The sequence below is a fragment of the Diplodia seriata genome, assembly GCF_021436955.1.
Source record: "Diplodia seriata strain FDS-637 chromosome Unknown scaffold_1, whole genome shotgun sequence".
NCBI classification, from domain to species: domain Eukaryota; kingdom Fungi; phylum Ascomycota; class Dothideomycetes; order Botryosphaeriales; family Botryosphaeriaceae; genus Diplodia; species Diplodia seriata.
Window position 1 is genome coordinate 1,865,348 of NW_027117308.1, and position 26,946 is coordinate 1,892,293.

General features: G+C 56.9%; 10 protein-coding genes across 10 annotated transcripts; 5 read left to right on the top strand and 5 right to left on the bottom strand.

Annotated features, from left to right (window-relative positions):
- Window positions 1-1,088: 1,088 nt before the first annotated feature.
- On the top strand, window positions 1,089-2,267 carry SLS55_000551 (uncharacterized protein; the record flags this gene model as incomplete). Its single annotated transcript, XM_066772062.1, has 1 exon — window positions 1,089-2,267. One exon carries the CDS (start codon window positions 1,089-1,091, stop codon window positions 2,265-2,267), a length of 1,179 nt encoding a protein of 392 aa, XP_066637341.1.
- A 289-nt stretch (window positions 2,268-2,556) lies between these two features.
- SLS55_000552 (uncharacterized protein) lies at window positions 2,557-3,050 on the bottom strand (the record flags this gene model as incomplete). Its single annotated transcript, XM_066772063.1, has 2 exons — window positions 2,557-2,682; window positions 2,934-3,050. 2 exons carry the CDS (start codon window positions 3,048-3,050, stop codon window positions 2,557-2,559), a joined length of 243 nt encoding a protein of 80 aa, XP_066637342.1.
- A 1,790-nt stretch (window positions 3,051-4,840) lies between these two features.
- On the top strand, window positions 4,841-6,718 carry SLS55_000553 (uncharacterized protein; the record flags this gene model as incomplete). The annotated part of the gene is made up of 7 exons (XM_066772064.1): window positions 4,841-5,054; window positions 5,144-5,682; window positions 5,752-6,075; window positions 6,124-6,149; window positions 6,200-6,284; window positions 6,339-6,502; window positions 6,553-6,718. 7 exons carry the CDS (start codon window positions 4,841-4,843, stop codon window positions 6,716-6,718), a joined length of 1,518 nt encoding a protein of 505 aa, XP_066637343.1.
- Window positions 6,719-7,209: 491 nt separating this feature from the next.
- SLS55_000554 (uncharacterized protein) lies at window positions 7,210-9,215 on the bottom strand (the record flags this gene model as incomplete). Its single annotated transcript, XM_066772065.1, has 2 exons — window positions 7,210-8,207; window positions 9,074-9,215. The coding sequence occupies 2 exons, from the start codon at window positions 9,213-9,215 to the stop codon at window positions 7,210-7,212; spliced, it is 1,140 nt and encodes a 379-aa protein (XP_066637344.1).
- A 549-nt stretch (window positions 9,216-9,764) lies between these two features.
- SLS55_000555 (uncharacterized protein) lies at window positions 9,765-10,893 on the top strand (the record flags this gene model as incomplete). The annotated part of the gene is made up of 2 exons (XM_066772066.1): window positions 9,765-10,404; window positions 10,598-10,893. 2 exons carry the CDS (start codon window positions 9,765-9,767, stop codon window positions 10,891-10,893), a joined length of 936 nt encoding a protein of 311 aa, XP_066637345.1.
- Window positions 10,894-11,129: 236 nt separating this feature from the next.
- Window positions 11,130-13,145, bottom strand: SLS55_000556 (uncharacterized protein; the record flags this gene model as incomplete). The annotated part of the gene is made up of 7 exons (XM_066772067.1): window positions 11,130-11,422; window positions 11,496-12,292; window positions 12,396-12,514; window positions 12,566-12,616; window positions 12,669-12,692; window positions 12,746-12,961; window positions 13,134-13,145. 7 exons carry the CDS (start codon window positions 13,143-13,145, stop codon window positions 11,130-11,132), a joined length of 1,512 nt encoding a protein of 503 aa, XP_066637346.1.
- Window positions 13,146-14,222: 1,077 nt separating this feature from the next.
- Window positions 14,223-16,804, top strand: SLS55_000557 (uncharacterized protein; the record flags this gene model as incomplete). Its single annotated transcript, XM_066772068.1, has 2 exons — window positions 14,223-14,510; window positions 14,756-16,804. 2 exons carry the CDS (start codon window positions 14,223-14,225, stop codon window positions 16,802-16,804), a joined length of 2,337 nt encoding a protein of 778 aa, XP_066637347.1.
- A 914-nt stretch (window positions 16,805-17,718) lies between these two features.
- Window positions 17,719-19,116, top strand: SLS55_000558 (uncharacterized protein; the record flags this gene model as incomplete). The annotated part of the gene is made up of 3 exons (XM_066772069.1): window positions 17,719-18,019; window positions 18,077-18,414; window positions 18,478-19,116. 3 exons carry the CDS (start codon window positions 17,719-17,721, stop codon window positions 19,114-19,116), a joined length of 1,278 nt encoding a protein of 425 aa, XP_066637348.1.
- Window positions 19,117-20,218: 1,102 nt separating this feature from the next.
- LOS1 (pre-tRNA nuclear export protein) lies at window positions 20,219-23,445 on the bottom strand (the record flags this gene model as incomplete). Its single annotated transcript, XM_066772070.1, has 4 exons — window positions 20,219-20,688; window positions 20,748-21,767; window positions 21,820-23,374; window positions 23,434-23,445. 4 exons carry the CDS (start codon window positions 23,443-23,445, stop codon window positions 20,219-20,221), a joined length of 3,057 nt encoding a protein of 1,018 aa, XP_066637349.1.
- Window positions 23,446-24,143: 698 nt separating this feature from the next.
- On the bottom strand, window positions 24,144-26,493 carry SLS55_000560 (uncharacterized protein; the record flags this gene model as incomplete). Its single annotated transcript, XM_066772071.1, has 6 exons — window positions 24,144-24,980; window positions 25,032-25,652; window positions 25,704-25,927; window positions 25,988-26,205; window positions 26,260-26,281; window positions 26,388-26,493. 6 exons carry the CDS (start codon window positions 26,491-26,493, stop codon window positions 24,144-24,146), a joined length of 2,028 nt encoding a protein of 675 aa, XP_066637350.1.
- Window positions 26,494-26,946: the final 453 nt, after the last annotated feature.

The following is a 26,946-nucleotide window of genomic DNA, read 5'->3' on the forward strand; positions in this document are numbered from 1 at the left end:
AACATGCTTGCGTATATCGTCGGCATATCCCACGTGGCGGCCAATCATACCGGATGAAACGCTCAGGTGCAGGGCAAGGCCACGCGGCCGGGCAGAGATCTGAACACCAGAAGCTTAAAGCTAAAGCGTCGATGAGACTGCGGGAGGCGCTCCGGCGAGATCGGTGCGAGGGTGATTGGCGGGCACGATGCCGTTCTGCCGGGAGCGACCATCGGGGGGCGGCGAGCACGAGCAGGAGTTCAGGAGTTGCGCGTCTTTTTGCCTTTTGTTCGAAACGGATGGCTGGATCAGGCAGCCCTACAACAACGGGGCCCGGGGTGGCGCTAAGCCAGAAAGCTTGAGCGCAGCCGATGCACAGCGCGGCTCTTGAGCAGAGCCTCGTCGGACCTCGGAGCTCAACGTTGTCCGATGCTGCTTCCCGCACTCGAAACGTCACTCCCATTCTCGTTGGCCCGGGATGATCGGAGGGGGCGCCTGCAGAAAAGCTTGGCCACTTTATCCATCCATCCAACCCTCTCGGGAGCCTTTCTCGCGAGGCGTCCCCCCCGAGCTCCGCGCCATGCACCACGGTATTTCTTGCATGCCATCAGATAACGGTCTCATTTCGGCGCCACACCATCTATCCACCATCTGGACTCCTCCATGCAAATCGAGATGCCGGCTGTAGCCTGCAGAGAGCCCCGAGAACTCATGGTCCCCGCTTCCCGGATTGCTAGTCGCCGCTTCCGCTTCGTTCTGCCGGCCGTGGTACAGAACCTTGTATGCACCCGTGGGGCCGCCTCGTCCCCGCGGACTCCCTGCTGGCTCGTTCGGCCTCTCTTTGCGAACTGCTGTCTACGGTAAAGGCCCGGCCTACCTAACTTGGCATCGGGAATTCCGAGCGTAATGCCGTCCAAGTGCCTAACCAGTAGACTCCGTTTGCTCCGTCTCTCGCACTTTTCTCGTTGGTGAGCTCCGGGCCTACTACGAGCTCGTACATACCACTACTACTTATTATGCGGTTGTCCTTCTAGTGGATCTTCTCCCCACCACCACCTTCGTTTCCTCGGCTGTACATACTTTCCCAGTCAATTCAGTTCTCAATCGCAATGAAGTCCTCCACCGCCGCCATCGCCGGAGCTCTCTCCTCGCTCCTCGCCGTCGGTTCTGCTGCCCCGGCAGCTCGTGCCGCCGAGGATAGCAGCCTAATCGTCGACACGGCGCCGCAGTACCTGCGCCCCTATGTGCTCCCCAAGTTCGCCGGACAAGCCGTAGCCGTCGGCCAGCAGATCTACCGCTTCTCCGTCACGGGCAACTCGTCCGCGGGCGCCTTCACGCTGATGCAGACGAACGCCCCCGACTCGACCAGCCTGGGCGTGCTCCCCCACATCCACAAGGCGCACTACGAGAACTTCTACTGCACTAAGGGCCGCGTGCAGCTGTGGGCCAAGACCAACGCAACGGGCGAGAACGCGCGCATCCTCACGCCGGGCGACTACGGCGCCGTGCCGCACAACACCATCCACACCTTCCAGATCACCGACCCGGACACGCAATTGACGGGCGTCATCCAGCCGGGTGGCTTCGAGCAGCTCTTCATCGCCATCGGCGACGGCGCCTACAACTCGTCGACCGGCTCCGCCTTCGTGCCCGCCGCCGCGTCCAACACCAGCTCGTCCTCGGGCGCGGGCAGCTCGGCCAGCATGATCTCCGCGCTCGAGTCGTTCGACGTCTTCGCCCAGCTCGACTTCTCGCCGCGCTACGACTTCGTCAACGGCAGCGCCAGCAGCAGCGCCAGCAGCGCCAGCAAGTGGCACGATGGCGCCAACACCCTGGCCAAGGACGCGCACACGCCCAACTTCGTCGCCAAGGGCTACGGGCCCAAGTACCTCAACGTCGACGACGGCGTCTACCGCGTCGTGCAGCCGCTCGTCACCGGCACCCAGAGCGCCGACAACTTCACCATGGGCACCATCACCATGTCCCCGCTGCTCGCCAACCAGACGGCCGCCGGCACCGCCCAGCAGAACCTGACCCAGCCCCTGGCTTTTCAGATGGAGGAGGGCCAGCTCGTCGTCGCCATCGACGGCTACGACTCGGTCAACCTGATCCAGGGCGACGTCGTCTTTATCCCCGCCGGCACCCCCTTCACCTACCACGCTTCCGTCCCCTTCACCAAGTTCCTGTACGTCAGCGGCGGCGGCGACGGCCTCGACTACCAGTTGATGCAGAAGAGCGTGTCCTGGGACTACACCACCTACCCCACCTACGCCGGGTACACCATCTAAGCGCGATTACTAGGAGAAATTCGTTGTGTCTGGTGCTATGTTCCTTTCTCGCGGATACCCGAGCCGGGTGGCTCACGATTTTGATGACAATGAGCATGAGGCCACTGAACGTGATGCCCTATATATATAGTAATGACAAGCAGCATGAGGCCGCCGGGTGGGAAGATTTCGGTCTTTCAACTAGTGGTACCCTATGCAATTTTAGAACACGTCCCCTGAATATGTGAGCAACTACGCAGGCTGAGAAGCACCTGGCTTTCGCCCATACACCACTGAACTGGTAGAACAGTCAGTAGCTGCAATTTCCAGTTGGAGGAAGGACGGCTACGCACACGTCGTAGTAAGCGTGGGTCTTCCTGTCCCGTAGTGCTTCCTTGAATTTGGCCACCAGAACCATGACTTCTTCGTATTTCCACTACGATGGGTCAGTGTTATCGGCCTTTAAGACGGAACCAGAATATTGCTTAAGCTTACTCCCAGAACGTGAGTGAGTAGGAACATGGCCCAGCCCTCTATCACCAAATTAGTGACGTTCCTCGTCCGCCGCCGCCGCTTCGGATACTGTTACTCACCACACCCATGATAGCAATACAGCAAGTTCCATTTCCCGAGCTCCTTCATCTTGGGGTCGGAACTCCAAGGGCCAACTGGAAGCTTGAATCTCACCTCGCGCACATCTTCAAAGCCCGCATCCATGATCCACCCCTTCATACTGTCGACCACCCTCATGGTCTTCCCAAACTTGTCAGCCGTCTCAATAAAAAGCTTGGACCACTCTGCCATGGTGTGATCTGACGGACATGTGCCGTCATCTGACTTGAACTGGATCGCCATTTCCATCTGGTTGATCCATCCACCTGGTTTGAGGTGGCTTCTCGCATATCAGTTGATGTTGGTGGGCCGAAGTTTACGGCAGAAGCTTACTCGAAGGCTTCCCGATAGAACGCCGGCCAGTCTCCGACACTGCCAAAGAGGCATCGAACATGGATCATGTCAAATGAATTCCTTGGAAACGTCCATGACTCGGTGCAGTCATCAATTTCGAACTGACAGTTTGGAGGGCAAAACTGCGGCTGGATTGGAGACAGATCGGTCCCGACGACTTGACAATCGGGGTATTCGTCTGCAAAGTCACTTTATGGGACGAATTTGTTAGAATCCACTAATGCAAGTCCTGGGACCAGGGATAATACATGGACCAGATGCCCGTCCCGCATCCAACGTCTAAAACTTTCTTGAAGCAATCAGCACTTGGACGAACGTCATGCACGATTTAAGGCCTACCCCAGGATTATCGATGGGTGCCAAAAATAACCTGTCGTCAATCAGGAGCCGAAGCATATGGTGACTACATTTCTTAGCTAGACCGCCAAACATGGGCCAGATGTGAGTGCGTACCCAATGTCCAGTTGATCATTTTGAGCGTCGTCATTTGGCCCCCTCGTCTTTTGTCAGCTCTCCTACTTTGAAATGCGGTTACAGTTGCCTTGTCCGGAGGGAAATGCGTGTGACCACACAACAGAGACCGCGATCTCACACTCACCAATAAGCGCCTTCCCGAAACTTGTGGTATCGGCGGCCGTTCTCGTAGCGGTGGCGCCAGATAGTGGAGGTAATGGAAGTGGTGTCACTGATGTCGTCGCCAAAAGCCGAGTCGTTGCTGTCGTCGGCTGGCTCGCGAGCCTGTGTAACAGGTCAGCGGGGTTTGATGCAGATAAGCTGTAGACTCACAACTGGGATGTGAATGGCGTCGGAGGGCCCAGAGTCTGGTTCAGCCATCTTGCAGTAGCGGGAGGACTGGCGGCTGACAAGAAAGCTTGTTTGAAAGGGCAATTCACTCAGCAGTTGAGCGGGTGACCAGGCTTCGGTGGAGGTCTGTACTGCGGAGTTGGCGCGCCGCGAGCTGGGGGTGTAGCGGTTTTATGCCATGTGGCTCTGTGGTGCGCATGGCGCTGATGCCGTGCGACTGCAGCGTGAAGAGGGCCAACCTCAAGACAGCTCAGAACATGGGGCGAGAGCTCCAATAGAGATTTTTGGCCAGGTTCCGGTTGAGATGCAGTCTGCCGCTTACGTGCATTTCCCGGCGCCAGTGGTGGAATAGAGGCGCAAGGGACTGGACTAGAGAAGATGAAAAATCCCGGTACGGCAGTGGCGGCCAGGCAGTGTTGGGAGCTGCAGGTTTCACTGTTGTACAACGAAGAGGAAGATCGATGGCTGCCACGGTGCGTCAACCACGCACCGCCCAGTCCAGTCCAGTCCAGACGCCCCCGCGCCAAATGCTCCTGCCCAGAATCCATCACGTAATTGCAGCGAATGGCAGACCCGCTGGTTCAACTGCCCGACTCGCCTCGGTTGCGCCGATCGCGTGCATGCCGGAACGGGTGATTGGCTCGACGAGGCAGTCGCCTCCGTGACTGCCTCTCGTGGCAATCGCAACTGCCAAGCGGCACAGCTTTGATTTTCCACCACACGGCCAACGGTTTCAAAGAGAACTCGCACTCATTCTCTCTAATCTGCGTCCACCGCAACATTGCGCCTCTCGCCTGGACTCACCCGCCGAACGCCGTGATCCAATGGCTCTCCTTCCTACCCTCGAGCCGCCGACGATCATGTACGGCGTAGCCTTTGCATTGCTAAGCTATGCTATCAGCCTCGCTGTTTACCGTCGCTTCTTCCATCCACTGGCAAGGATTCCTGGTCCTTTGTTACCTGCTGTCACCACGCTCTACCAGTCATACTACAATGGCCGCTACTATATGAAAATTGCCGAGCTTCATGAGAAATATGGTAATCTACACCCGGCATTCTAAGCTTAGCGGGATCACTACTTCCTACCACTTTGTATCCCGAACTGACCATGTGATTGCTCACTCCAGGACCTGTCGTCCGCATTACACCGAACGAGATCCATCTTAGTGACCCGGACAACTATGACAAGATCTACTACGTTGGAACCCGCTTCTGGAAGAGCCCCGTCTTCTACGGCGCTCTCTGCGTCCCCCACAGCACTTTTGGCACTCCAACCAACGAAGTCCACAAGCACAAGCGCGCCATGATCAATCCCATGTTTTCCCGTAAAATGGTGCTGCAACTTGAGAATGTGGTCCAGGACAAGGCCCAGAAGTTGATCAAGCGTATGGAAGCTGGTATCGCCGAAATGAAGCCTGTCGACCTCCACCACGCCTTCCGTAGCGTCTCTGTCGATGTCATCACCGATTATGCATTCGACAAATGCTACAACCTCCTGGACACGCCTGATTTGGGAGCCCATTTCTTTGCCCTGGTCCGCGGGGTTGGTCCAGCCATGTGGGTGTTCCAGCAGTTTCCTTCCTTGCAGCGCCTTGCTCTCAAGACGCCTGCATGGCTGGCGCCATACATTAGTGAGCCCCTGGGACATGTGACCAAGATGCAAACGGTAAGACCAAAGATGAATATACATTTTCCACACAATCATTTGTTCATAGCGCTGACATTTTTGAATCAGAAATGCATGGAGCAAGTCGAAGACGTCAAAGCCCGCATGGCCTCAGGAAAGCTGAACAATGCCCGTCCGACCATCTTCTCTGAACTCCTCGACCCCAAGAACAACGATGGATGGCCCATTCCAACGTCCTGGCAGTTGAAAGATGAGTGCTACAGCTTTCTCGCTGCGGCTGCTGATACGACCGGAAATGCCATGAGCACAGCGTGCTACCATACTCTTGCTAACAGGGACATCTACGCTCGCCTCAAGAGCGAGTTGGTTAATGCTTTCCCTGATGCCAGCCAGAAGTTGGACTTTGTCGCTCTTGAGAAACTTCCCTATCTGGTAAGAAGTCCGTCCTCGTAATCGTATAGACCATTGCTGATAGTCTAGACCGGGGTAATCAAGGAGGGATTAAGGTTTTTACCCTTGCTCTTTACGGTAAGGGGCCGCAGCTGACAATGTGAAGGCTCTCATTCGGCGTTCCTGGCCGCCTTCCGCGCGTTACCCCCAAAGGAGGCACTGCATTCAATGACTACTATATTCCGGAAGGCGTATGTATTCCGGGGTCCCTTCAAGTCAGTGACATTTCTGATCGCTTGCTGTAGACAATTGTCGGAATGAGCTCATGGCTCATGCATCGCAACGCAGATGCGTTCCCAGATCCGATGAAATTCGACCCGTCTCGTTGGTTGAACCCGGAAGATGCCCGTCGTCTTGACCGTTACATGGTTTCTTTCGGAAAAGGCTCGCGCCAATGTGTCGGCATGCCGTATGCTCTTCTACTTCGTTTTTTACTTCACTGAGACTGACCTTATGTAGTCTGGCCTACTGTGAGTTGTACGTGACTCTCGGAACCTTCTTCCGTCACTTCTCCAACATGGAGCTGCAAGTCTTCGAGACCACCCCCGATGATCTGCACTTTGAGGACTTCTTCTCCGGCTACTACATTGCTGGAAAAAAATGGTTCAAGGCCGTCGGACACTAGTGGATTGCCTCTTCCAGCTTGACACCTCGATTCATTTCCTTTCGCCAAATGGAGTTGTGATCGCGGGAAACGGATGGCTGAAAGGGATGTATGTAGATTAAAATTCCAAATTGAAAAGAAAAATTCAGAGGTCAACTTCAATTATCCAAAGTGTAATTAGAGGTATGCTTTGTGAGAGACAGGGTTGAGAAGAGAATAATCGCTTGACACCATCATGCTGTCTTTCGGACCATGCTTCTTGTTCCGGAAGCACACCCCCCCTGTATACTCCGTCCGTTGAGCTTCCCCCCAAAGGAGTATATGGAACCAAAAAAAGGAAAACGCCGAACGGAAAACTATCTCCTCTATTCATAGAACTCCGAAAACAAGAATCAAGTGCCCCTCCCGGTATGCAGTAAACGTCCAGTCCCTGAACAGTTTTGCACTTTGTCGCCATTATTGTCGTTCGTCATAAAGAACGCCAAGAGAAGAAATAACAAGGAGGATGAGGTTCAAGCAGGAGGCTCGCCCACAACCTCAGCAAGGGCCGCCATGCCCGGAGGCGGTGATGACTCGCCTTCAACGCCATCGCCTTCGTGCGGCGGCTGCTGCTGCTGCTGCTGTTGCTGTTGCATCACCAAGACCTCCACGTCCGGGCCGACAATCTTGCCCAGCACGTCAACGCCGCCATCGAATCGCCGCAGCAACTCCTCCAAACCGCCCACCAGATCGTCCCCGGCGGCCTTCCTCGCCTCGGTCAGTCCCGCAGCAATGACGGTTTCATTCCCCTGTTGTTGTTGTTGTGCTGCTGCTGCTGTACCCCTATTGCCACCGCCACCGCCACCGCCGCCCATATCCGTGCCCTCCACCTTGAGCAACAACGCACCACCGACACCCCCGCTGCCGCCGATGCCGTCGGCCTCGTTGCCGCTGTCCTCGCCGAAGGAGGGCGCCGGCCCGATCGAGGTGCCGACGACCTGCCACGAGCGGCTCAGGCTGGTCGCGCCCGCCACGGCCTGGCCGTCGGGCGTCAGGTCGACGACGACGTAGCGCTCCCTGACGCCCGGTGTCGGGGGTGGGAGGATGTGACCTCCTCCTCCTGCTGCTGCTGCTCCTCCCTGGCCACCGACACCGCCACCGCCAGCCTCGTGGGGTTCGAGGTGATCGACGATGTGGTGGTGGGGGTGGTGTCTGGTGGTGGTCGGCGAGGGCGGTGCGGTGGTGGTGGTGTCGCCGAGGGCGCGCATGAAGACGGCGGTGTGCAGGTCCGGGTCGTCGTCGGAGAAGACGTAGTGCACGGCCGGGTGGTGGTGCTCGCCGGTGCCGGCGTCCTCGACGAGCGTGAAGAAGGGCGAGAAGTTGGCGGGCGGGAGCAGCGGTTGCGACGAGGGGTCGTCTCCGAGTGGCGGGTAGGAGAGTGTCTCGGCATCGCCGGCGGCGTTGTCGTGTAGATAGAGCGGTTGCGATGCGGCGGCGACGGCGGCGGCTGAGTCGACGCGGTCGTCGTGGGCTACCGGGGCATGTTCTGGGGCGGTGCGGCCGTCGACGGCTGCAGATGGTGATGGGCGGGCGAGGCCGCTGACTGGGGATGGAGCGGCTTCATGGTGGTGTTGTTGTGGGGAGTTGACGGACATGTTGCGTCCGCGACGTCGTTGGGACGGGCAGCTTGGGGTAGAGCTCGATGGGCCCTGCAGCTTTATCGATTGTTGATCCCTGCCGTACACGTGACGGCATCTTTCCGATTGGACGAAGTGCGGTCTGACTGCATACGGGGTGCGGTGAAGATTGTGAGCCTCTGGCGGGTTGGAAGCCATTTGCGTGGGAAAGAGTGCGTTCGTCTGGCAAGGCTCAGTCGTTGAGGCGGCCGGACACTGTTGGGTGCTTCGGTGGGATGCTGCCTGGGAGCATCAGAGCGGGGTGGCGCGAGCAATGACGACGAATCATGAGATGGAGCAGGCTGATCTGATTCAGATTGTACTCGCAGCCTTAAGACCGGTGACCCAGGGTATATCCATATCCTTTTCCAAAAGCGCTCCCCAAAACTCCAGGCCAAGACCAACGAATCCCGATCATGCCTCGGTCATGGACGCGTTGGTGGCGTCCTTGACAGTAAAGGCTGGAGACTACGTTAGCAAAGTGCGGATTTAATGCTGAACTGCACTTCTTACGCTGACGGCACATGGGGCATTTGTCCTGAGAAGCCTCTTGCTTGAGCCAGTCCTCAATGCAGTGCTGTTCGCGGATTAGAAATTTGCCGGTAACTTTTCCCGCCCAGAAAAGTGGTCCGTACCATGTGAAATGAGTGGTTACACTGGCCCATGACTGAAAACGGTCAGTGGGACAAGGCGTCGTTATGCAGGGCAGCGGGAGACTCACGGAGCGGGCAGCCGTCGCCAGGAAACTTGCACTTGGAGCAGGTGCTGTCGTAGGGGCTCCGGCAGATGCCGCACAGGTCATCCTCGGGCATGTCCCAGCGCCAGGCGGCGACGGCGTTCCATTGTTTGATCTTGACCTTCATTTCGAGGGACGTGCGAGGCGGGGAGGCGAGGGTCGCAGGGGCGAGGACCGTTGGTAAACAAGAAGCGCGGGCTGCAGCAACGGTCGGGACGGGCCTTGCATGCCGAAGGCGGTGAGGCGAGCTCGGGAGAGCTACATGACGCGATCAGCAGCAGCAATCACAGCAGAGCCGGCTATCTGCATGTCTGGGGAGTGAAAAAAGCGACGGCCTTTCCAATTTCACTCCCCAGCTACCGCCAGTAAGTACTCTCTTTCACGTTCGCTGATCGGCAACCGAGGGAGGCATGGATGGTGCCATCGCCCCCTCACTTGCACGCGCCAGAGCTCCCCGCCGCATATCGCGAGCTCTGGGCCAGCTCTTCCCCAGTTCCGCGCGACCTCGTCGCAAATGACTCCGCCCACTCTTCCATCTCCACCACCCTCACTCGCATTCTCCCAACACTGATTGTGGACAATGGCTAGGACAGCAATGCTCCGACCGCTCTTGCGGACCTCTTTCCAGCCCGCCGTCTCTCCGCGCCCCGCAACTGCCTTCTTCCAGCGTCGCGCCATGAGCTCCTCGTACACGCTGACCAACTATCTGGTCACTCCGGCAGAGCTCAGCGACGCGCTCCAGAAGAACGTTGGATCGCGCCTGTCAACCGCCCCGCGCGTCATCCCCCTCTGCGGCACCTGGTTCTTGCCCAACGATCCCGAGAAGCGTACCGGATGGCAGACCTTCAAGGCCTGCCGCATTCCCAAGGCTCGTTTCTTCGACCTGGATGCCGTCAAGGACCAGGATAGTCCCTACCCACACATGCTTCCCAGCAACGAAGACTTTGCGAAGGCCATGGGTCAGCTAGGCATTCACCGAGACGATAGCGTTGTCGTGTACGATAGCAAGGAGCAGGGAATCTTCAGCGCACCTCGTGTAGCCTGGACCCTCAAGGCTTTCGGTCACCAGAACGTCCATGTGCTGAACAATTTCAAGCTATGGGTTGAGGAGGGTTACCCTACTGAATGGGGCGAGCCCGACAGTGTTGATCCGACTGATTATCCGGTCCCCGAGCTCGATCGCTCCAAGGTCGTCGACTTTGAGCAGGTCAAGGAAATCGCCAAGAAGCAGGGAGAGTCTGGCAATGCAGATATTCAAATTCTCGATGCTAGGAGCAAGGGCCGCTGGGAGGGTAAGGAGCCGGAACCAAGGCCGGGTAAGTGCTTGCATTTCATTTGCCAACTTCGCTATGGGCGTTCGTGGACAAGACAGTTTATCTTTGCTTCCACGAGAGTGCTTGTATCTAAGAAGGCATCATCTTACTACTGCAGACGGTGATTGATAGGACTTCTTGTTGGCTTTTTTTCTCTTCATCTCCAAATGCCACACACAAGCTAACACAAATACAGGACTCTCATCCGGGCACATTCCATCCTCCATATCCGTTCCTGTGCCTGAGCTGCTTGATCCAAAGACCAAGACGTACCTACCTGCTGCAGAGCTAAAGAAAATCCTCGAGGCCAAGGGTATTGACCCCTCGAAGCCCATAATCAGCAGTTGTGGCACTGGCGTTACTGCAGCTGTGATTGACGCTGCGCTGGCGGAGGCCGGCTTCTCGGAGGAGACTCGCCAGGTGTACGACGGTAGCTGGACGGAATGGGCTCAAAGGGTCCAACCTGACGAGGGGCTGATTGTCAAAGTCTGAAAAAAGATCGGTTCTTTGCGTGTGCATGGGGATTTATGTAAGAACAACCTCCAAGAATCCGAAATAAAATGTGTTTTGATACCCAGCTGCCATCTCCACATAATAGCATCGAGCTCAACTTGTGCGGAATATTCCAGGGCTGACGTCCATGAGGGTCCTTGTTGCCAACGGGCGATATGCTCCAACAAGATAAACCAACGTTGTCTTGACAGCACTTCGAGGCTTTCATGCACAACCTAAAGTCTCGGCAAAGACATGCTCGCCGGGATCTTGTTCCATTGCCCCGTCTCCTCGTCCAGCTGCTTCTTTGACTCGGCCCAAGCTGCTCTCATCATCTCCGCATGACGCTCTGAGCGCGGCTTGATGCATGCTTCGTACTTGTCTGGCAGTACGACGAGGCCACCAACGAGCTTGTCCTGTTCAGGAAGTTTGGGCTTACCCGTAGCTTTGTCAATGGCTGGAGTGATATTGAACCCCCACATGAGCCTGGCGATACCCAGCAGGAGACTTCTCTCAGCAACATGCATGCCTACGCTTCGTCAGCGCCCCTGAAGAACATCTATCGAAAGCCACGTTGGCGGTCACGAAGGAAGCTCACTCACCCTGACAGATCCTCCTCCCCGCTCCAAAACCGAACTGGTCCCTCTTGCGGACATCGGCCAAGCTCGCGCTCTCCGCGATACCCACCGCATCGCCGTCGAACCTATCCGGCCAAAACTCCTCGGGCCTCTCGTACCTCTTCTCGTCCCGATGAATCGCCCAGATGTTCATCATCACGCCCGCGCCTTTGGGAATGCGATAGCCCAGATACTCATCATCCTGTATCACCGCATGCGGCGCCGCACCCAGCGCCGCCGTCGGCATCCAGCGCATGGACTCCTTGACGCACGCCGTCACGTACGGCAGGCGCGGCACGTCGTCCAGGTCGGGCAACCTCTCCAACCCGACGACGGCGTCCAGCTCGGCCTGGGCGCGCCGCTGGCACGCCGGGTACAGCAGCGCCCCCTGCACGAAGCCGTACAGCGTCGACGACGTCGTGTCGGAGCCGGCCTCGAACAGGGTGCCGGCCATGTACGCGGCCAGCTCGTCGGAGAAGCCGCCGTCCTCGTCGGCGGGCTTGGCCTGCCGCCGCGCCATGTCGACGCAGAAGCACGGGTTGGCGGTGCCCGCGGCGACGGCGCGCTTGGCGGCGAGCCAGTTGCCCAGGTAGAGCTCTTTCTCGGCGACGTGCAGCCGGCGCGCTTGTTGGATGCGCGGTTGGAGGATGGTGGGGAGTTTGCGCAGGAGCGGGTAGAAGTCTGGGAGGGCGGCGCCGGCGGTTTGGGCGAGCGTGACGAATTCGCCGAAGGCGGTGTAGAATTGGTTGAGTTTGGCGTTGTCATAGGAGGGAGTCCGCCAGCTGGGGAGAGAGTGGTTAGGAAGAGTGAGAGGGTGATGTGAAGGAGAAAAATATCCAAGGAGACAGGTGTGGTATGCAAAGGTTGGTACAAGAATTTACCCACCCAAACACGATACTGGCCACTAGCGATGATGAGTACCGACGCACGTGTTGCAACAGTGCGTCGGGAGTCTCCAGCAGGTCGACGAGCATTTGCTTGTTCTCAAGATCTTGGTAAGGCACCTGTGGTCGAGTTAGCGCTACGAGCTGCGGTACATGGTGCGGAGAACTCACGTAAGACTTGGCTACGTTGACATTCAGAAGGGCGTGATTCATCTTCCGCATCTGCCACATGTTTCAGAGAGTGGAGATGACTTCCAAGAGTCTGGTTGCTTACCATTCGCCAGGTGGGCCCGTAGTGCTGAGAAGTGAAATTAGCATCGGCATATGGACAGCGGGTGAGACAAGACCAACCATGGCCAACATTCTCAGTCCACCGCTGGCAATCTCTCCGGTGGTGTACATATCCATGCGATCACTGTAAATGGCACTGCGCTTGTCAAGCAGGTCTTTGACCACTTGGTCGTTGTTGAGCACGATCAGAGTCTTGGTGCCCATGATCAGTGAGTAAATGGGACCGTACTGCTTGGCCCATTTCGTGAATTGCTCGTGCTGGTCTCGCGTTGGGATCTATCGGCCGCTGTTAGCTATGGGCTGAGAGGCGGATGAGCGGACCTACCTGATGAAGATTCCCCAGGATGGGCAGCGTTGGGGGTCCCGGGGGATATCCTTGTGGCCTTCTACCGATGCGTGAAACGCGCCAGCCAAGAAGGAAAACAACTGCCCATATTGCGATGCTCACGACTGGAATCATGGCGAAAGAGCTGGGAAAAGGGTACACTGGAGCAATTGTTTGTAGAACCAAAAGTCTGCGCGTGCATCGCAGTATTCAGACTTCTTATAAATAAGCAGCTCTCTCTTCGCCCCCAAAGACGGTTCACAGGGCTGCACAAGCTCAACTAGCATATTGCTTACATGCATCACAATTAGTGTGGATGGGGAGGGGATCAGAGCGACTACCCCGGATGGTAACACAATGCACGCTTTATTAGTGGCATGAGTAGATGATGACAGCGGACACCGGGATGAGTACCCTTCTTGAAGGACGGGATCGCGGTCCGCAGTGGCTCGGCTGTATGTACATGCAACGGAATTCACGCAAGTGAAACAGTAATCCGCGTCACAGACGATGCCAATCATTCAGCCCAGAGTTTGCTCGAGCCGAGGATGCTGAACTGTCAGTTCTTCTGAGCTGCCAGGCTCATCCAAGCAGTAGTTTCTCAAAGTGGAAGGTTAGGGCGCGCATCTTCTCAATGTGGTGCATACTCCCCACTCCAGGTGCAGGACATGCAACGGAAGAGGCACTGCGAGCGCGTCCCGAGGTCATGGCTGCCGCAGTACGATCCAATAGACGAGCAGGAATTCGTCTAGCCACTAAAGCAAGCGGGGGTGGGCACGGCATGTCCTGCGAGCATCTTGATAATGATGGATCCAAAATAAATAAACACTAATACAGTCCCACGGCTTGAAGCTACTTACACTGTCAGCATGCGTCCGGCTTGACGATCGATACGCGCAGTCTCTGCTTGGAGGCGGTGCTTGGGCGAGCCGACGTGTTTTAGTGTGTGGCGCTGCATGGTCATGGGAATCGGGCAATTTTGCGAAGCCGCAGAGAGGGCGCAGGGCTGCAGGCACATTGGTTGTGGTGTCGTCTGGATCAGGTGTGGCGCGCCTGACGTCGATGGGCGGTAGGCGAAGTGGGGCCTCAGTCAGCGTGCGCGCCCGGCGGTGACGCCCTCCCTCACTGTGACAACGCCTGAGTTGTGCGTAAACAGCCGCGGTTTATCAACACCCATGCCGTCGTCCGCCCTCGCATCCCCACCACGCCCTCATGCCGCCCATCCGAGTCGCACAGCATGCGCGCCCGGCGCCCGTCGAACCGCACCACGCCTTCGTCTTTCCCAAGGACCACCACCTGGTCATCACCACTGAATCCAATGTCTGGTCCTGGGACCGCTCCGGGCTCACCAATGCCTTCGGCTCGGCTTCCGGCGGCATCCTTGCGGCCAAAGAGGCCAAGGATGGCAGCGGCTTGCTTGCCGTCGCTGACGACCAGGTCGTCGTGTTACACGACGCAAATCGCGGCATGGACAGAAGCTACAGGCTAAAGGGAACCGATGTACCACCTCCCCAAGCCAGGAGCCCCCTGCGCAATGGCTGACGCTGTCTTACCAGGGTCAAGTGCGCCTGCTAGAGTATTCCAACGACTCCAAAAGCTTGTTCTTCACCACCACTCTCCAGAACGCCGTCCAGTCGTATTCACTGCGCCAAGCCAGCCTGCTCGAGCCCTCGCACACACATCCCTCTCCGCCAACCGTATTAGCTATTTCACCCACTTCGCACCTGCTGCTTTCAGCGTCTGAGACGCCTCCGAATATTTTCCTGCAGAACTTGACCTTGCGCACGCCTGCCCTCCAGCTCCAGCCTCGCGCCTCTGCCTCCGCCGTTGAGACTGCAGCTTTCCACCCGGACCGGCCGAATGTTTTCTTACTTGCCTTCAAGGACGGCACACTGGCAGCGTACGATGCGACGCGCATCTTGGGCAAAGCTGGTCGTGGTGGGTCAAGCGGGGAAGTCGGTCGCTTCAAAGGCCTGCATGCCGTAACCAATCGAGTTGGAGCCAATCTCCGCGCTGAGATGGGAGACGACCAACAAGTGACTGGAGATCGGTCTGTCAGCATCACATCGGCCGCCTTTCTGCCCGGGCATAGGTCGCGCGCTGTCAGCGTGGGTGCTGATGGCCGTTGCCGGCTGCTTGACTTTGAGTACGGCGGTAATATTCTTCGGACGTGGCATGCGAAGGGCCCAGCGACGAGTTTGTCGATCCTCACTGTGCGTCAGAAACAAGCCCAACTGGCTCGGGCCGCTATCAGTAGGGCCGAAACTGCTGGAGCGCCTACCAACACTCTGGCCGTTGGGCGCGAAGACGGCAAAGTCCTCATCTTCGACTCCGTCGGCATTCTTCTGAGCGAACAGACCGTCGATGCCGAAGCTGGTCGAGTAATCGACGTCCAGTGGATGAAGGGTCCAGGCCTAAGGCCTCATTCGAAACCGGCAAAAGCACGTGTTCAGCAGGATGTGGTTGCAGCTGGAGACATCTGGGCCGCTTCGCCCTCGCCTGCGGATGACGCTGAAGAAGACGTTGAAGATGTGCTCGAGGATGACAGTGGGACAGTATACCACCGGCCGGCAGCTGAATCGCCCGAGCAGCGGCCTCAAATCAATGCCATGAACTACCTGGACCTTTTCTCCCCCGTCAAGCAACCGCCAGCGAACTCGCCACAACGTCGCAGCCCTCGTCCAAGGCCAAGGCCACGCATTCTCAGTTCTACTTTTCGACAAAGCTCTGTATCACTCCAACCACCTACATCTCCGCGCCTTAACCTTATCCCTCAAATGCCGAGACCTAGCATAGAGGAGGAGGTCGCAATAAAGCGGCCGTCGTCGCCTGCACAGCTGTTTAATAACGTTTTCCGGCGCCATCAAGCCTTGGAGGGCAAGTCTCCAACCAAACTCCCGTCTCCTACGAAACGTTCTGGCTCTCCGCTGCGAGCGCCTCCGTCGGAGGTCAGGGTCGCGAAAACGCCTTCTAGCAAGACCCCTCGTGCTCGCAAAGGTAGGAGGACTTCCGCAAGGATGCCCGTACCATTGTCTAGCGCTTCGTCAAGTCGCAACGTTTCAACCAACAGCAACATTCTCGCTGACATCCGTCGTCTGGGAGAATCTGGTGGAAAGAAGATAGCGGGACTCGCGTTGCTGGCACCTTACATGAACCAACGGAACACGCCTCGGAGCGCGCTTTGTGTCGAACAGAAGACGGAGGAGCCGGGAATGGAGCCTGAAGTTGCGAAGCCTGAAGCTGCGAAGCCTGAAATCGCGAAGCCTGAAATTGCGAAGCCGAAGATAGCAAGTCCCGCCGACGACATTTGGCTCACGTCAGATGACGAGGCGCCAACTTCGCATCTGCGATCTCGCGGCCATCGGCTGCCTTCCCAACGCACCCAACTCCAACGCCTTGAAAGGATAACCTTCGTTCCCGCGCCGGACCAACATAGCCGACGGTATTCCGGCATTTCTTCCGTTGCAGACGAATCGGACAACAATGAAAATGCGGAGCGTATTCGCCGACGATCGGTCTCACCGGAGCACAAGGGGTCTGGCAGTAAGGCAGGTGCTTTGGGCGACAATGACAACAGCAGAGCCAGTCCTTGGCCGCGCAATGGGCGAAAGAGTGGGTTGGGTGTCTCTAACCTTTTCGAAGTTTTACACGGAGAAGAGCAACAGGACGAGAATGGATGCGACTGCGGCAAGAAGTGCTGTGCTGCTCTGCGGAACGACGTGCAGAACCTCAGTGAAGAATTGCGTCTTCTACGTGAGGAGATGGCCGAGATGAGGTTCTTGATGGGTCGCTGAGGCTCATGTTCAACTTGACCTGCCCCCGATACGAATCTCTTTGTTTCCCTGGCGTTACGGAATACCTGATCTCTCTGTCTATTTTCCCTTTAATCCCCTTGCTTATGACCCCTTGTTTGCTAAATTGTAGAGCGTGTTTGCGACCAGACGAAGAACTCGTTCAGTGCAACGGCCGTTCATTGGAATTGGATAGATACCCTCTGTAGCTGCTGGCTTCACTCCCTAGAAAGGCCTTCTGTAGCCTCCGATGGTCCCAAGGGACAGACATCGTATTCTTCGAGGCCTTTGGCGTATTCTTGTTAGATGTTTTTGGTACATATTCTCAGGCACCCAACCCATATTATTATGATGCGAGAGAAATTGTTCGAACCACACGACTGTCCAAGAGGTTATAACTTATCCATGGTGGTAAAGATGCTGCGGTCCAAGAACACGGCGACGAGGGCTTTCGATAATGTTGTCCGAAGAGAGTGTTAAAAGGGGAATATTGGTCTTCCGATCCGCCTTTGGACTCCACCGAACGTCTCTTGGCGACAATGCAAGGCACAGAAATCCCGGACAAATTTAGCAGGTCTTCTCCACAGACGGGCGGCAGATGGACCCATACGTCAAGCTCCGGCGCACTGACATGTTTCAAGCGTGGAGGCTTCAGCTTGATCAGGCTTGTCTGCTGATTGGCGGGCAATTTCAAACGCGTCAGGAGGCTCCCAAGCGGTTACAGGGCCTCGCTTCCGCCTGAACCGCTCCCGTTCCGTCGACTTCCCCATCTTTGTTTAATCTAAGTGTTCCCGAAACGCCGTGCCGATCATGCATCCGGGGACTGCAGAGGATGGTTCTTTAATGCGCCCTCCCTTCGTCGTTTTGTTTCCAAAGCTGCTTCTTTGCCTTTCGTTTACCCTCCCCCGGCAGGCAGTATGCATTTCCAACTATCTTCCACTTTCCTTCTGGTTTCGGCCCTGGTTTGGCCCGTTTTCTCCGCGCAGCTTGCCTTCCCGGGTGCTGAGGGTTTCGGGCGTTACGCTACCGGTGGACGCAATGGAGAAGTCTACGTGGTGGACAACCTCAACGATGAGGGCACGGGCTCGCTGAGAGATGCCGTCTCGCAGTCCGATCGTGTTGTCGTCTTTGCTGTGGGCGGCACCATCAACATCACTGATCGTATAGTGGTCGAGAAGCGAGTTTCCATTCTGGGACAGACTGCTCCTGGCGACGGCAGTAAGTAATTACTCGGGTGGAAAAAGGCATCTTGTAAACTGACGGTTGCAATTTCAGTCGCAACCTATGGAAATGGCTGGTCCTTCTCCAACGCCAACGATGCCATTGTGCGTTACATCCGCATCCGCATGGGCAAGGGCGGCGACAAGGGCAAGGATGCCGTCACCATTGCCGATGGCGCCAACATGATCTTCGACCACATTTCCGTCACCTGGGGTCGGGACGAGACCTTCAGCATTAGCGGAGATGTCGCAAACATCACCATTCAGAACAGCATCATCGGCCAAGGTCTTGAAACCCACTCGTGCGGTGGTCTTATGCAGACCGAAGATGGAGGAGTCTCGCTCTTCCGCAACCTCTACATCGACAACAAGACGCGTAACCCCAAGGTCAAGGTAAGTCATTCATCAATTCACCAAGGATACCCCCAAAAAAAAACCGACTAACATGTCCGCCAGGGAACCAACGACTTCACCAACAACGTCGTCTACAACTGGGGCGGCGGCGGCGGCTACATCGCCGGCGACAGCAGCTCCGAGTCCAACGCCAACATCGTCGGCAACTACTTCATCTCGGGCCCGTCGACGTCGGTGACGGCCTTCACGCGCGGCAACGACCTGTTCAACGGCTACGTCAAGGGCAACTACTACGACTCGGACCAGGACGGCGAGCTCAACGGCTCCGAGCTCGGCGAGGCCGCGTCCAACTACGGCGGCATGAAGCTCGTCGCCACAAAGTTCGACTACCCCGCGCCCGCCACGATCCTGGCCGCGCCCGACGCCGTCAAGGTCGCCATCGACGGCGTCGGCGCCTCGCTCAAGCGCGACGCCGTCGACGCGACGCTTGTCGCCCAGCTCACGTCGTACGGCGCCGACGGCGACCTCATCTCCGACGAGACGGCCAGCCCCATGAACGGGCCCGGCTTCCTCGCCCCCGGCTCCGCCCCGGCGGACACGGACGGCGACGGCATCCCCGACGACGCCGAGGCGGAGCTTGGGACGGACTCGTCCGCCGATGACGCGATGACGGTTGTGGACGGGTACGCAAACGTGGAGAGGTGGGCCAACTCGCTGGTGCCGTCGTCGTACGCGGCGTGAGCGAGCAGCCGGGTAGCCGGTGACGACTCTTCGGCTGCTCGAGGTTTTCTTTCGTGTATACATATTATTATTATTTTTCGCCGCGGAGAGAGATGAATATATGAATTTAGGAGCTGCGCAAAGTATCAAGTTTGCTTGCAGAACCAGCTACATAAGGAAGTTGACGCCATATTCTCCCGTGTGGGCAATCGAAGCAAACACTCGAACGTGGACAAATGCTTGAATACGTCATGAGCAGATGAGTTTGGATGCCAGGACAATAGTCGTAAGCTCATCCTCATTCTAGCGTCGCTGGTCGGCGTAGACCCAGGCTTGCCAGCAGCGTTGTGATAACGGCACCGTTTCCCTTCGAACACCCATGCCTTTGCATACCGCCACCCCCTTGAGATCGCTCGGCGTCTCTTAGTCACCATCATCCGAACCTCGACAAAGCTATGGATCAAGAGTGAGGATCTACGACTCGGTTTGGATAAATATTTTCATATCTACAAGCTCAAAAACACCCGCTCCTCGATGCTCGCGCGCGACTAACGGCATGTTCGTTCCGACCATCATAGAGTACTAAAGAGCTGTCTTGTAAACCCACGCTCCTCGCCTCTCTCACCATCGCATCAAGCACATCTTCTACCTCTGCTTTCACAACAGAATGACCAAAGAGAGAGAGAGAGACTCCAGGAAAAGAGTAAAAAGTTCTTGCGAGAGAAAGGAAAGAGACCATTCACACGAAGGAATTAGAAAGCGCTTGAAGACCTCCGACTTACTAAAAAGAAACGTCATAAGAACGAAACTCCACCTCTAAAAAGCCTGACGCTCGAAAGACTACTCTTCTCTTGCTACTTGAGACTACAAGGAAAACAAGCCCAGAGTCCGCCCAAATTACAGTCGCAACGGTGACGACAAGGATGGATAGATGGATTTGAAAAGCTTTTGGTATTTTTTGTGTATCTTGTTTGGGGTATGTGATGCACGGGAAATCGGTGAAATAAAGAGATGCCAGATGCCTGTTTAAGAGGAGCTCAAGAGCCTTGAGAAGGAGCCGAAAGGGGAGGTAGGAGGTCAAGTCAGGTCATCGCTGCTGCGAGGTTCCTCTCTCTTCCCTTCTTCATGCGGCAGCCCGTGCAACAAATTGCTGGAAAAATTGTTTGAACCCCTTTTCTCCCTTGGTCGTCAATGCTCCCAAATACTCTTCAAGACCCTGGTGATCGATACCCATGTTGGAAAGCTCCTGCCTTAGGCTCTGGACGTAGACGTCTCCCGTCTTCTTGAGGATCTCGATCTGCATCGCGCCGAGCTCACCAAGTACCTGCCTGGCCTGCGGATCTTTGCTATTAAAGCCCTGTGTGGCAGGTACGCTCCAGCTAAGCGGCGAGAAACGTGAGATTGCGAATTGATCGAAGCCGGGAAGGGTCGGGTTAGGAGTGTTGCCACTGCCGAGGGTAATATCAGGACCGCCCCAGACAGCGGTCATGCGGGTGAGGACGGAGATGGCGAGGCGTGCAGTGGGGTAATCGGTAGTGTCGCGTGCGAAATGCTCAATAGTCGTCATGATGGTATCAAACGTGGCTTGGTTGGCTTTTTTGGAGAGAAACGTAAGTATGTTAATGAAAATGCCTCCAAATCCAGTGACTTACAGTTGCTGATGAAAACGGCCCCGAGGTCGTTGTTCAGGATGATGAGAAGGAAGTTGAGATACTCGCGACGGAGTTCAGCCAGCTGAATCTCATCATCAGTGCCGGTAGTAGGCTCGGCCAAGCCCGCAAAAACGCGCTGTAACAATGGAGTAAGAAGGGAGTCGAGCATGTTGAAGATTTCAGCCTTGAAGCCAAAGACAACCTGGTCCAGCAAACGCAAGAAAGTCGCCATCTCGTCCTTGGTGGAGCTTTGAGACAAGAGACCATCAATCCAGCGAGGAAGCTGCTGCAAGACGCGAGATCCAAGCACACCAATAAGCCGGGAGAAGGCGAAGCGCGCGCCCGTGCGAATAGTCATCGACGAGTTGAGAGACTCCAACGCCACGAGAATAACCTCAGCTGCACGAGCGAACTCCTCCGAAACCTCGTCAGCAGGAGGTGCGCCAGAAGCACCGGGCATCCAGTCGGAGAACCCGCGCGCAAGAGTACCAATTGCCTCGATCAGGTGGTGCACCTGAAGGATGGCACGCTCATCGCCGCTCTTGGCCGGTCCAAGGTTCTGCTCCAAGTCGGCGAAGAGCGGGTTTAGCACTTCGCGACCATAGATGATCTTACTCTCAACGGGAACGGACGAAGGCGAAGCCATGCATCCGATAGCCTCGAACAAGTAAAGCTGACTATTGAAGGTTGCGTCAGCAGATTGGCCATTGTCTTCGGAAGACATGTCATCCTCATCGTTATCATCAGGCAACTCAGCTCTGATGGTCAGAAGATCGCCGATGGCTTGGATGACTGTCTGCGAGACCGGACCAATTTGCTGACGCAACGGCTTGACGAAGCGATAGAAGAGGTACCACGAGCGGAGCTTGAGTTTGCGATGGTCGCTGTGGATGAGGCGGACAAGGTTCTCGAGGACCTTGGGAATGAGGCCGGAGTTCTGTTCGAAGAAGGCCGAGTAGCGTACGCAAATCTCCATGTACTGAAGGGGGATGACGGGGAACTCGTCTGACGCGGCAATGTCTAGGAAAGGGTTAGCAGCACACTCAAACACGCAATGCTGGTCGTGACATACTCGACTCGACCATCTTGGCCATCATCTCGATAAGTCGTGCCGAGGCCACGGACGACGGCTCCCGCTTCGCGTACATGCCGCCGTTCTTCACGGCCAGCTCTCCGAAGAGGAACATCTCATGGAGGGCAAGTTCAACGTCGCGCCAGCTCATGCCAGAGTTTGGCTGGTCGTAGGAACTGATGATAAGGGCAATCTTGTTGGATAACGTCTCGATGTACAGGGTCTCGTCGATGGCAGCGACCTGCTGCTGCAAGACATGCAATCTCTTGCGCAACTCCTGGAACTCAGCCTCATCCGTCTGCTCATCCTCGTCGCCCCAAGAAGCGGTCGAGTCGTACTTCATCTTGGCAATGATGGCTTCAAGAACGGGAGATAGCATGGAAGCATATTCGGGCGAAAGCGCACCCTTTGCCTTGACAACCTTGCGGAAGAGGGTCAGCAAGTCTGTGAGCGAGGGAATCACTGTGGAGCAAATTTCGTCATATTCATCTGAAAAGAAGCGGAGTAGGTAGGGAACGAAGGCGCCGAGCAGCTCGTTGGCCTGCTGCTTGGTGCCGTCATCGGCCGAGTCAGTATCGAGCACCTTGACAATATCGAACATTGTGGTGTTGACTAGCTTGGCCACGGCCTCGGCCAGATCGTTGTCATACGTCGAAACGCTCTGGTCGGCGAGGCTGGGGCTGGCGATCAGCTGGCCTACGACATTCCCGAGGTTCAGGAACGAAATGAGCTGAACCTTGTCCGGCGCCTTCATCTTCTTGCCCACCGTCTCGGTGAAGGTGTCGATGGCGGCATCGCGGACGCGGCCCTCGGGCGTCTCGGACGACATGACGCCCTGCTGGCCGGCAATCTCGAACAGGTTGTGCAGCATGCCCTCGTTGACAACCAGCGAGATGTCGATCCAGCTGACCCAGCGAGCAACAGTCTTCAGGCACATCTCGATGAGGCCAAGGTCCGTCTGCCTCCACCGGCTCAAAATGCCCTGCCATGCGACCGAAATGTTCTGAGCATCGCGGACGCGGACAAGATCCTTGAGCTCAGCGTTGCGCCGCGACTCCTCGGGGGAGCGCGACATCAGCACGTCGGCGATTTCGTCGTGCACCGAGTTCAGCACGCGCAGATACAGCATGGTGGCAGCGAAGTTGTCCTCGCCGGCTAAGGAGCGGAAGTCCTCAAAGAACGACTCCCAGCCCTGGGCGTACAGTGCGGTGAACAAGTAGGTGATGGTCTGGGTTATCTTGTTCTGAATGTGGGCCGTGTCGACCTGGTCAGAGGAGGGGTTCTGGTAGACGGCGCGGATGTACTGCATGACGTTGTCGCGGATGTACACGAGGCTCTGGAGATCGAGGCGCTGGGTCTGGACGGCATTGTTGACGATTTCAAGGACGAAATGGCGGACAATCTCATTGGGGCGCGGGTGGCGGGTGAAGAGCGAGAGGCATACGGACCAGGCCTGGTCGGGCTCAGCGCGGATCTGGTTCAGGAAGTTTATGGCCTGGGTCTTGAGCTCGTTGTCGGCCGCGGGGTTCCAGGCGATCTGGATGGCATTTTCAACCTGGGAGAGGTTGGGAGTCAGCGCGGGCTAGGCGGCGGGCATTTTGAGGCGCTGGGTACCTGAGCCTCCATCCTGCCGCCGCCGAAAATCTGCGAAGCTGCGGTGCCGTGCGCGTCGGGCAGGCGAGAAGGTTCGAGAGACGGATGTTTTGCGGTGGTCGGGCTAGAAAAGTTCGGCGGGGTGTGCGGGCTATCGGGCAGCCATGTATGCGCGGGGGAGGGCGGCGGGAAGGAGTGGCTCGGTCGGCGAGGCAGAGCGGCTCTCGGGGGTTTGGCGGGGTGGTGAGTGTCTTGCGGAGGGTGTGCGCACGAGACGACGGTTGTGAAGAATGCAGCAGCTGCCTTTGGTGGAGGGCTTGGCGACTCAGTGACTTCACTCTGAAATTCCGCCCGCACCCATCGCTGCCACTCACCGCCCGACACGAGCAAGACACCTGTCGCATTGTCCGCTCGCCCTGCTCTCCTTGCAGCCCGGCCAGCTTTGTCCGCCCATGCCCAACGCGGCGCCTCTTCACCGGTCACAATGAACGCGGAAATTTTATTGTGGCCGATCAGCGTCGCCAGCACAAGGCCCTCGTCGCCCAAACAAGAGGTTCCTTTCGGCAACCACTATCGTCAACTACCGACCCAGAAAGAGTCTAGAGCATCACCCTGGCCATGAAACAGCACGCGATGAAACGGAACGCGGTGAAACGGTCGCCTTGGCATTGTCTACCTGTTGCTTTTTCATCCCCTTGTCTCGGTTCTGCTCAACCCCATGAGATGTGCACCTACTCGTCTTTCTCGTCGTCGTCTCCGCTCTCTGGACTGGTTCTACTCAACCCCAAGCACTCCGCCATGCCGAAGAATACATCGATGTTGCTATACACACCCCCAAACAGCTCCTGGCACGGTCCCATAGCGAACACCGGCACGTCCGTCAGACTGTGCACGCCCTGGTCGTTCTCGACGGGCAGATTACCGTTCAACTCAAACCCCGATGTCGCGTCTTCCGGGTTAGCATAGTAGTCGTCCGAGTCCTCGACCAGCTCCACCGCCGGCTCGCGCGGGCCGTCCGCATGCACGCGGTAGTTCTCGCGACGGTCCGGGTTGGCCGAGACGCCCGAGAACAGCGTGTACCTTGGCGTCCAATTGTGCGGGAAATTCACACCCTCGGTGTAGGTGAGGTTGCCCGTGAGGACGTATTGCGACTCGCCCGACCGCTCGTACACGCCGACGGCATCTCTCTTTTTCCTATCGTCCGTCTGCGAGTCGAGATACTTGGTGTCGACGCTGCCCATGACGTCGAAGCCGTGGCCGTGGTCCGCCGTCACGAGGATCAGCGTGTCCTTGAGCTGGTCGAGCGCCTTGAGCTTGGCGACAGTGGCCTTGACCGTGTCGTCCAGCTCGAGCAGCTCGCCCAGCGCGCGGTCGTAGTCGAGCACGTGCATCATCTTGTCGATCGACGCTGCCTCGGACATCAGGAAGAAGCCCTTGTCGTCCTCGCCCGAACGGGCGGCGAGGATGTCAATGGCCTTGAGCGTCATCTCCTTGAGGCCGGGTTGATTTAGTGCGGCCGTCTCGTCGCCGCTCGGGCTGAGCGACTGGTTCAGGTTGGTGGTGTACACCTGTAGAGGTCGGTAAGCTGCAAAAGCGTATTCAGACTACTGGGTACTTACGTTTCTGTCGAGCCATTTTGCCATGTTGGAAGTAGAGAAGATACCAAGGGTCTTGGTGTCGTTGGCAGTCTCCTCGAGCTCATCCTTGTCCAGAACGACATTGTAGCCGGCATTCGAAAACTCAACGTAGTAGTCTTTGTCCTGGTAAGTTTTGCCACCACGCGTTGAGTTGTAGAATTGCTCCGCGCCACCGCCAAAGATGACATCGGGGCTCGTCCACTTGGTCCAGGTGTAGTTCGTGTTGCCGTGTAGCATCATGTCGACAATCTGGCCATACATGTCACGCTGACGCGTGTGCCCGTTGATGGCAGCGGGCGTGGCGTCGGCGATGAAAGCAGTGCTGACGATGCCAATGTGGCCACCCCAGATCCGTTGGAACAGCTCGGCAATCGTTTCAACCTTGGGATCGTCGAAGGGGTCTTCGCTGGAGTCGGCATACACGCCCAGCGCACCGGAGGAGCTTTTGTGGCCAGTGTTGAGAGCGCTGGCCGAGTTGGCCGAGTCGGTGATGAACGTGTCCAGAGAGTGCGTCATCTGGTGGCCCAAAACGGGGAACTGATCCAGCTGCATCTTCGTCTGGTACTTGCCATTGATTTGCTTGTGAGCAATCAAGCGGGCAGCCTAGAAGGATTATCAATCCACGTCCGCTAGGAACAAGGAAGTCCTACTGACAGTAATCATGTTGGTAGTCATACCATCACCAATGAAGAAGATGACGTTCTTCGTGCGACGGACCTCGGCGATGTCACGAACGAGCCAAGTCGCCTTGGTCTGACTTCCGTTGTTGTACGTCAGCGTAGCGACGTACTCACCTGGCTCATACAGAGCCACCTTGCGGTAGGCCTTCGCAGTGACATCGATGAGGGTAGCCCTTTCGGCGTCCCTGGCGAAGAGGTCTGCTCAACTCAGCACGCAGTTCCTACACACTGTCTAAAGGTCGCCGCTGAATGACTTACCCTCATACCAGGAAAATTCCCACTTCTCGAGTTGCGGCTCGTTCGTACCGAAATACTCGGCGGCATTCACAGCCTCGGACCGAGCACCATCCTCACCGACCTTGGCGATGGTGAACTTGAAATCCTCATCCGCGCGCCTCCCGATGGCCTGGGAACCATTCAACGGAGCGTGAACCTCGAGACGGACGTCGAAGTACTGTCCAGCCAGAAAATCGGCTCTGCAACTTAATTAGTACATGCCAATTGACGGACTGGTGTATCGAGACGCTTACTGGTCCGGTGGAAAGATGCAGCCTGGTGATCAACGATCAGCAAGAGCTGAAATGGGCAAACGCGTGGGGCAATCGTGCCCTTCTCGAAGAGCATAGAACGGGTGATCACTCGCATATGCAAAACATACCAAGACTGGGACACGCGCCGAGGCGCTGGAAGGTTTGGGCCTCGCCGGTTGCCCCGAACAGAGCTACGACGAGGGCTACAACGGAAAATGCGCGGAAGTGGACCATGGCAGGCAATCGGAAGCCAGGGAACAGCTCACAGCAGCTTAGCACCAGAACAAGCCAATGGCCGGGTCTTTTGGTTGGCCAGCTGTGAGGGGAGGAAGGGGGAGAAGACCAGGGGCTGACACGCAGACGGTTGTCGAGAGAGGTGAAGCAACAGAACACCGTGAGGGCGCCCCAGCCAAAAAAGCTGCTTATAAGGGCCCGGGTTTCCTTCTTCGGGCCTCGCCTGCAAGCTACGTCCGTGAGGGGAGACAGCTGCATGCGCGAGCTCCAATTTGCACATGGCCACATAGGCTGTGCTACCATGTCTGAATCATTCCCGACCTTGCCATTGCAGTCGAATCCGAAAAGTGGAGGCAATCAATGACCCGCCGACGCGAAAGCCTCGCCCAGGGACCAGGGAGTAAAAGGTGCGGCTTCCCGTTCTCTGCCTTAGCGCCGCCCCTCGTGCTCGCA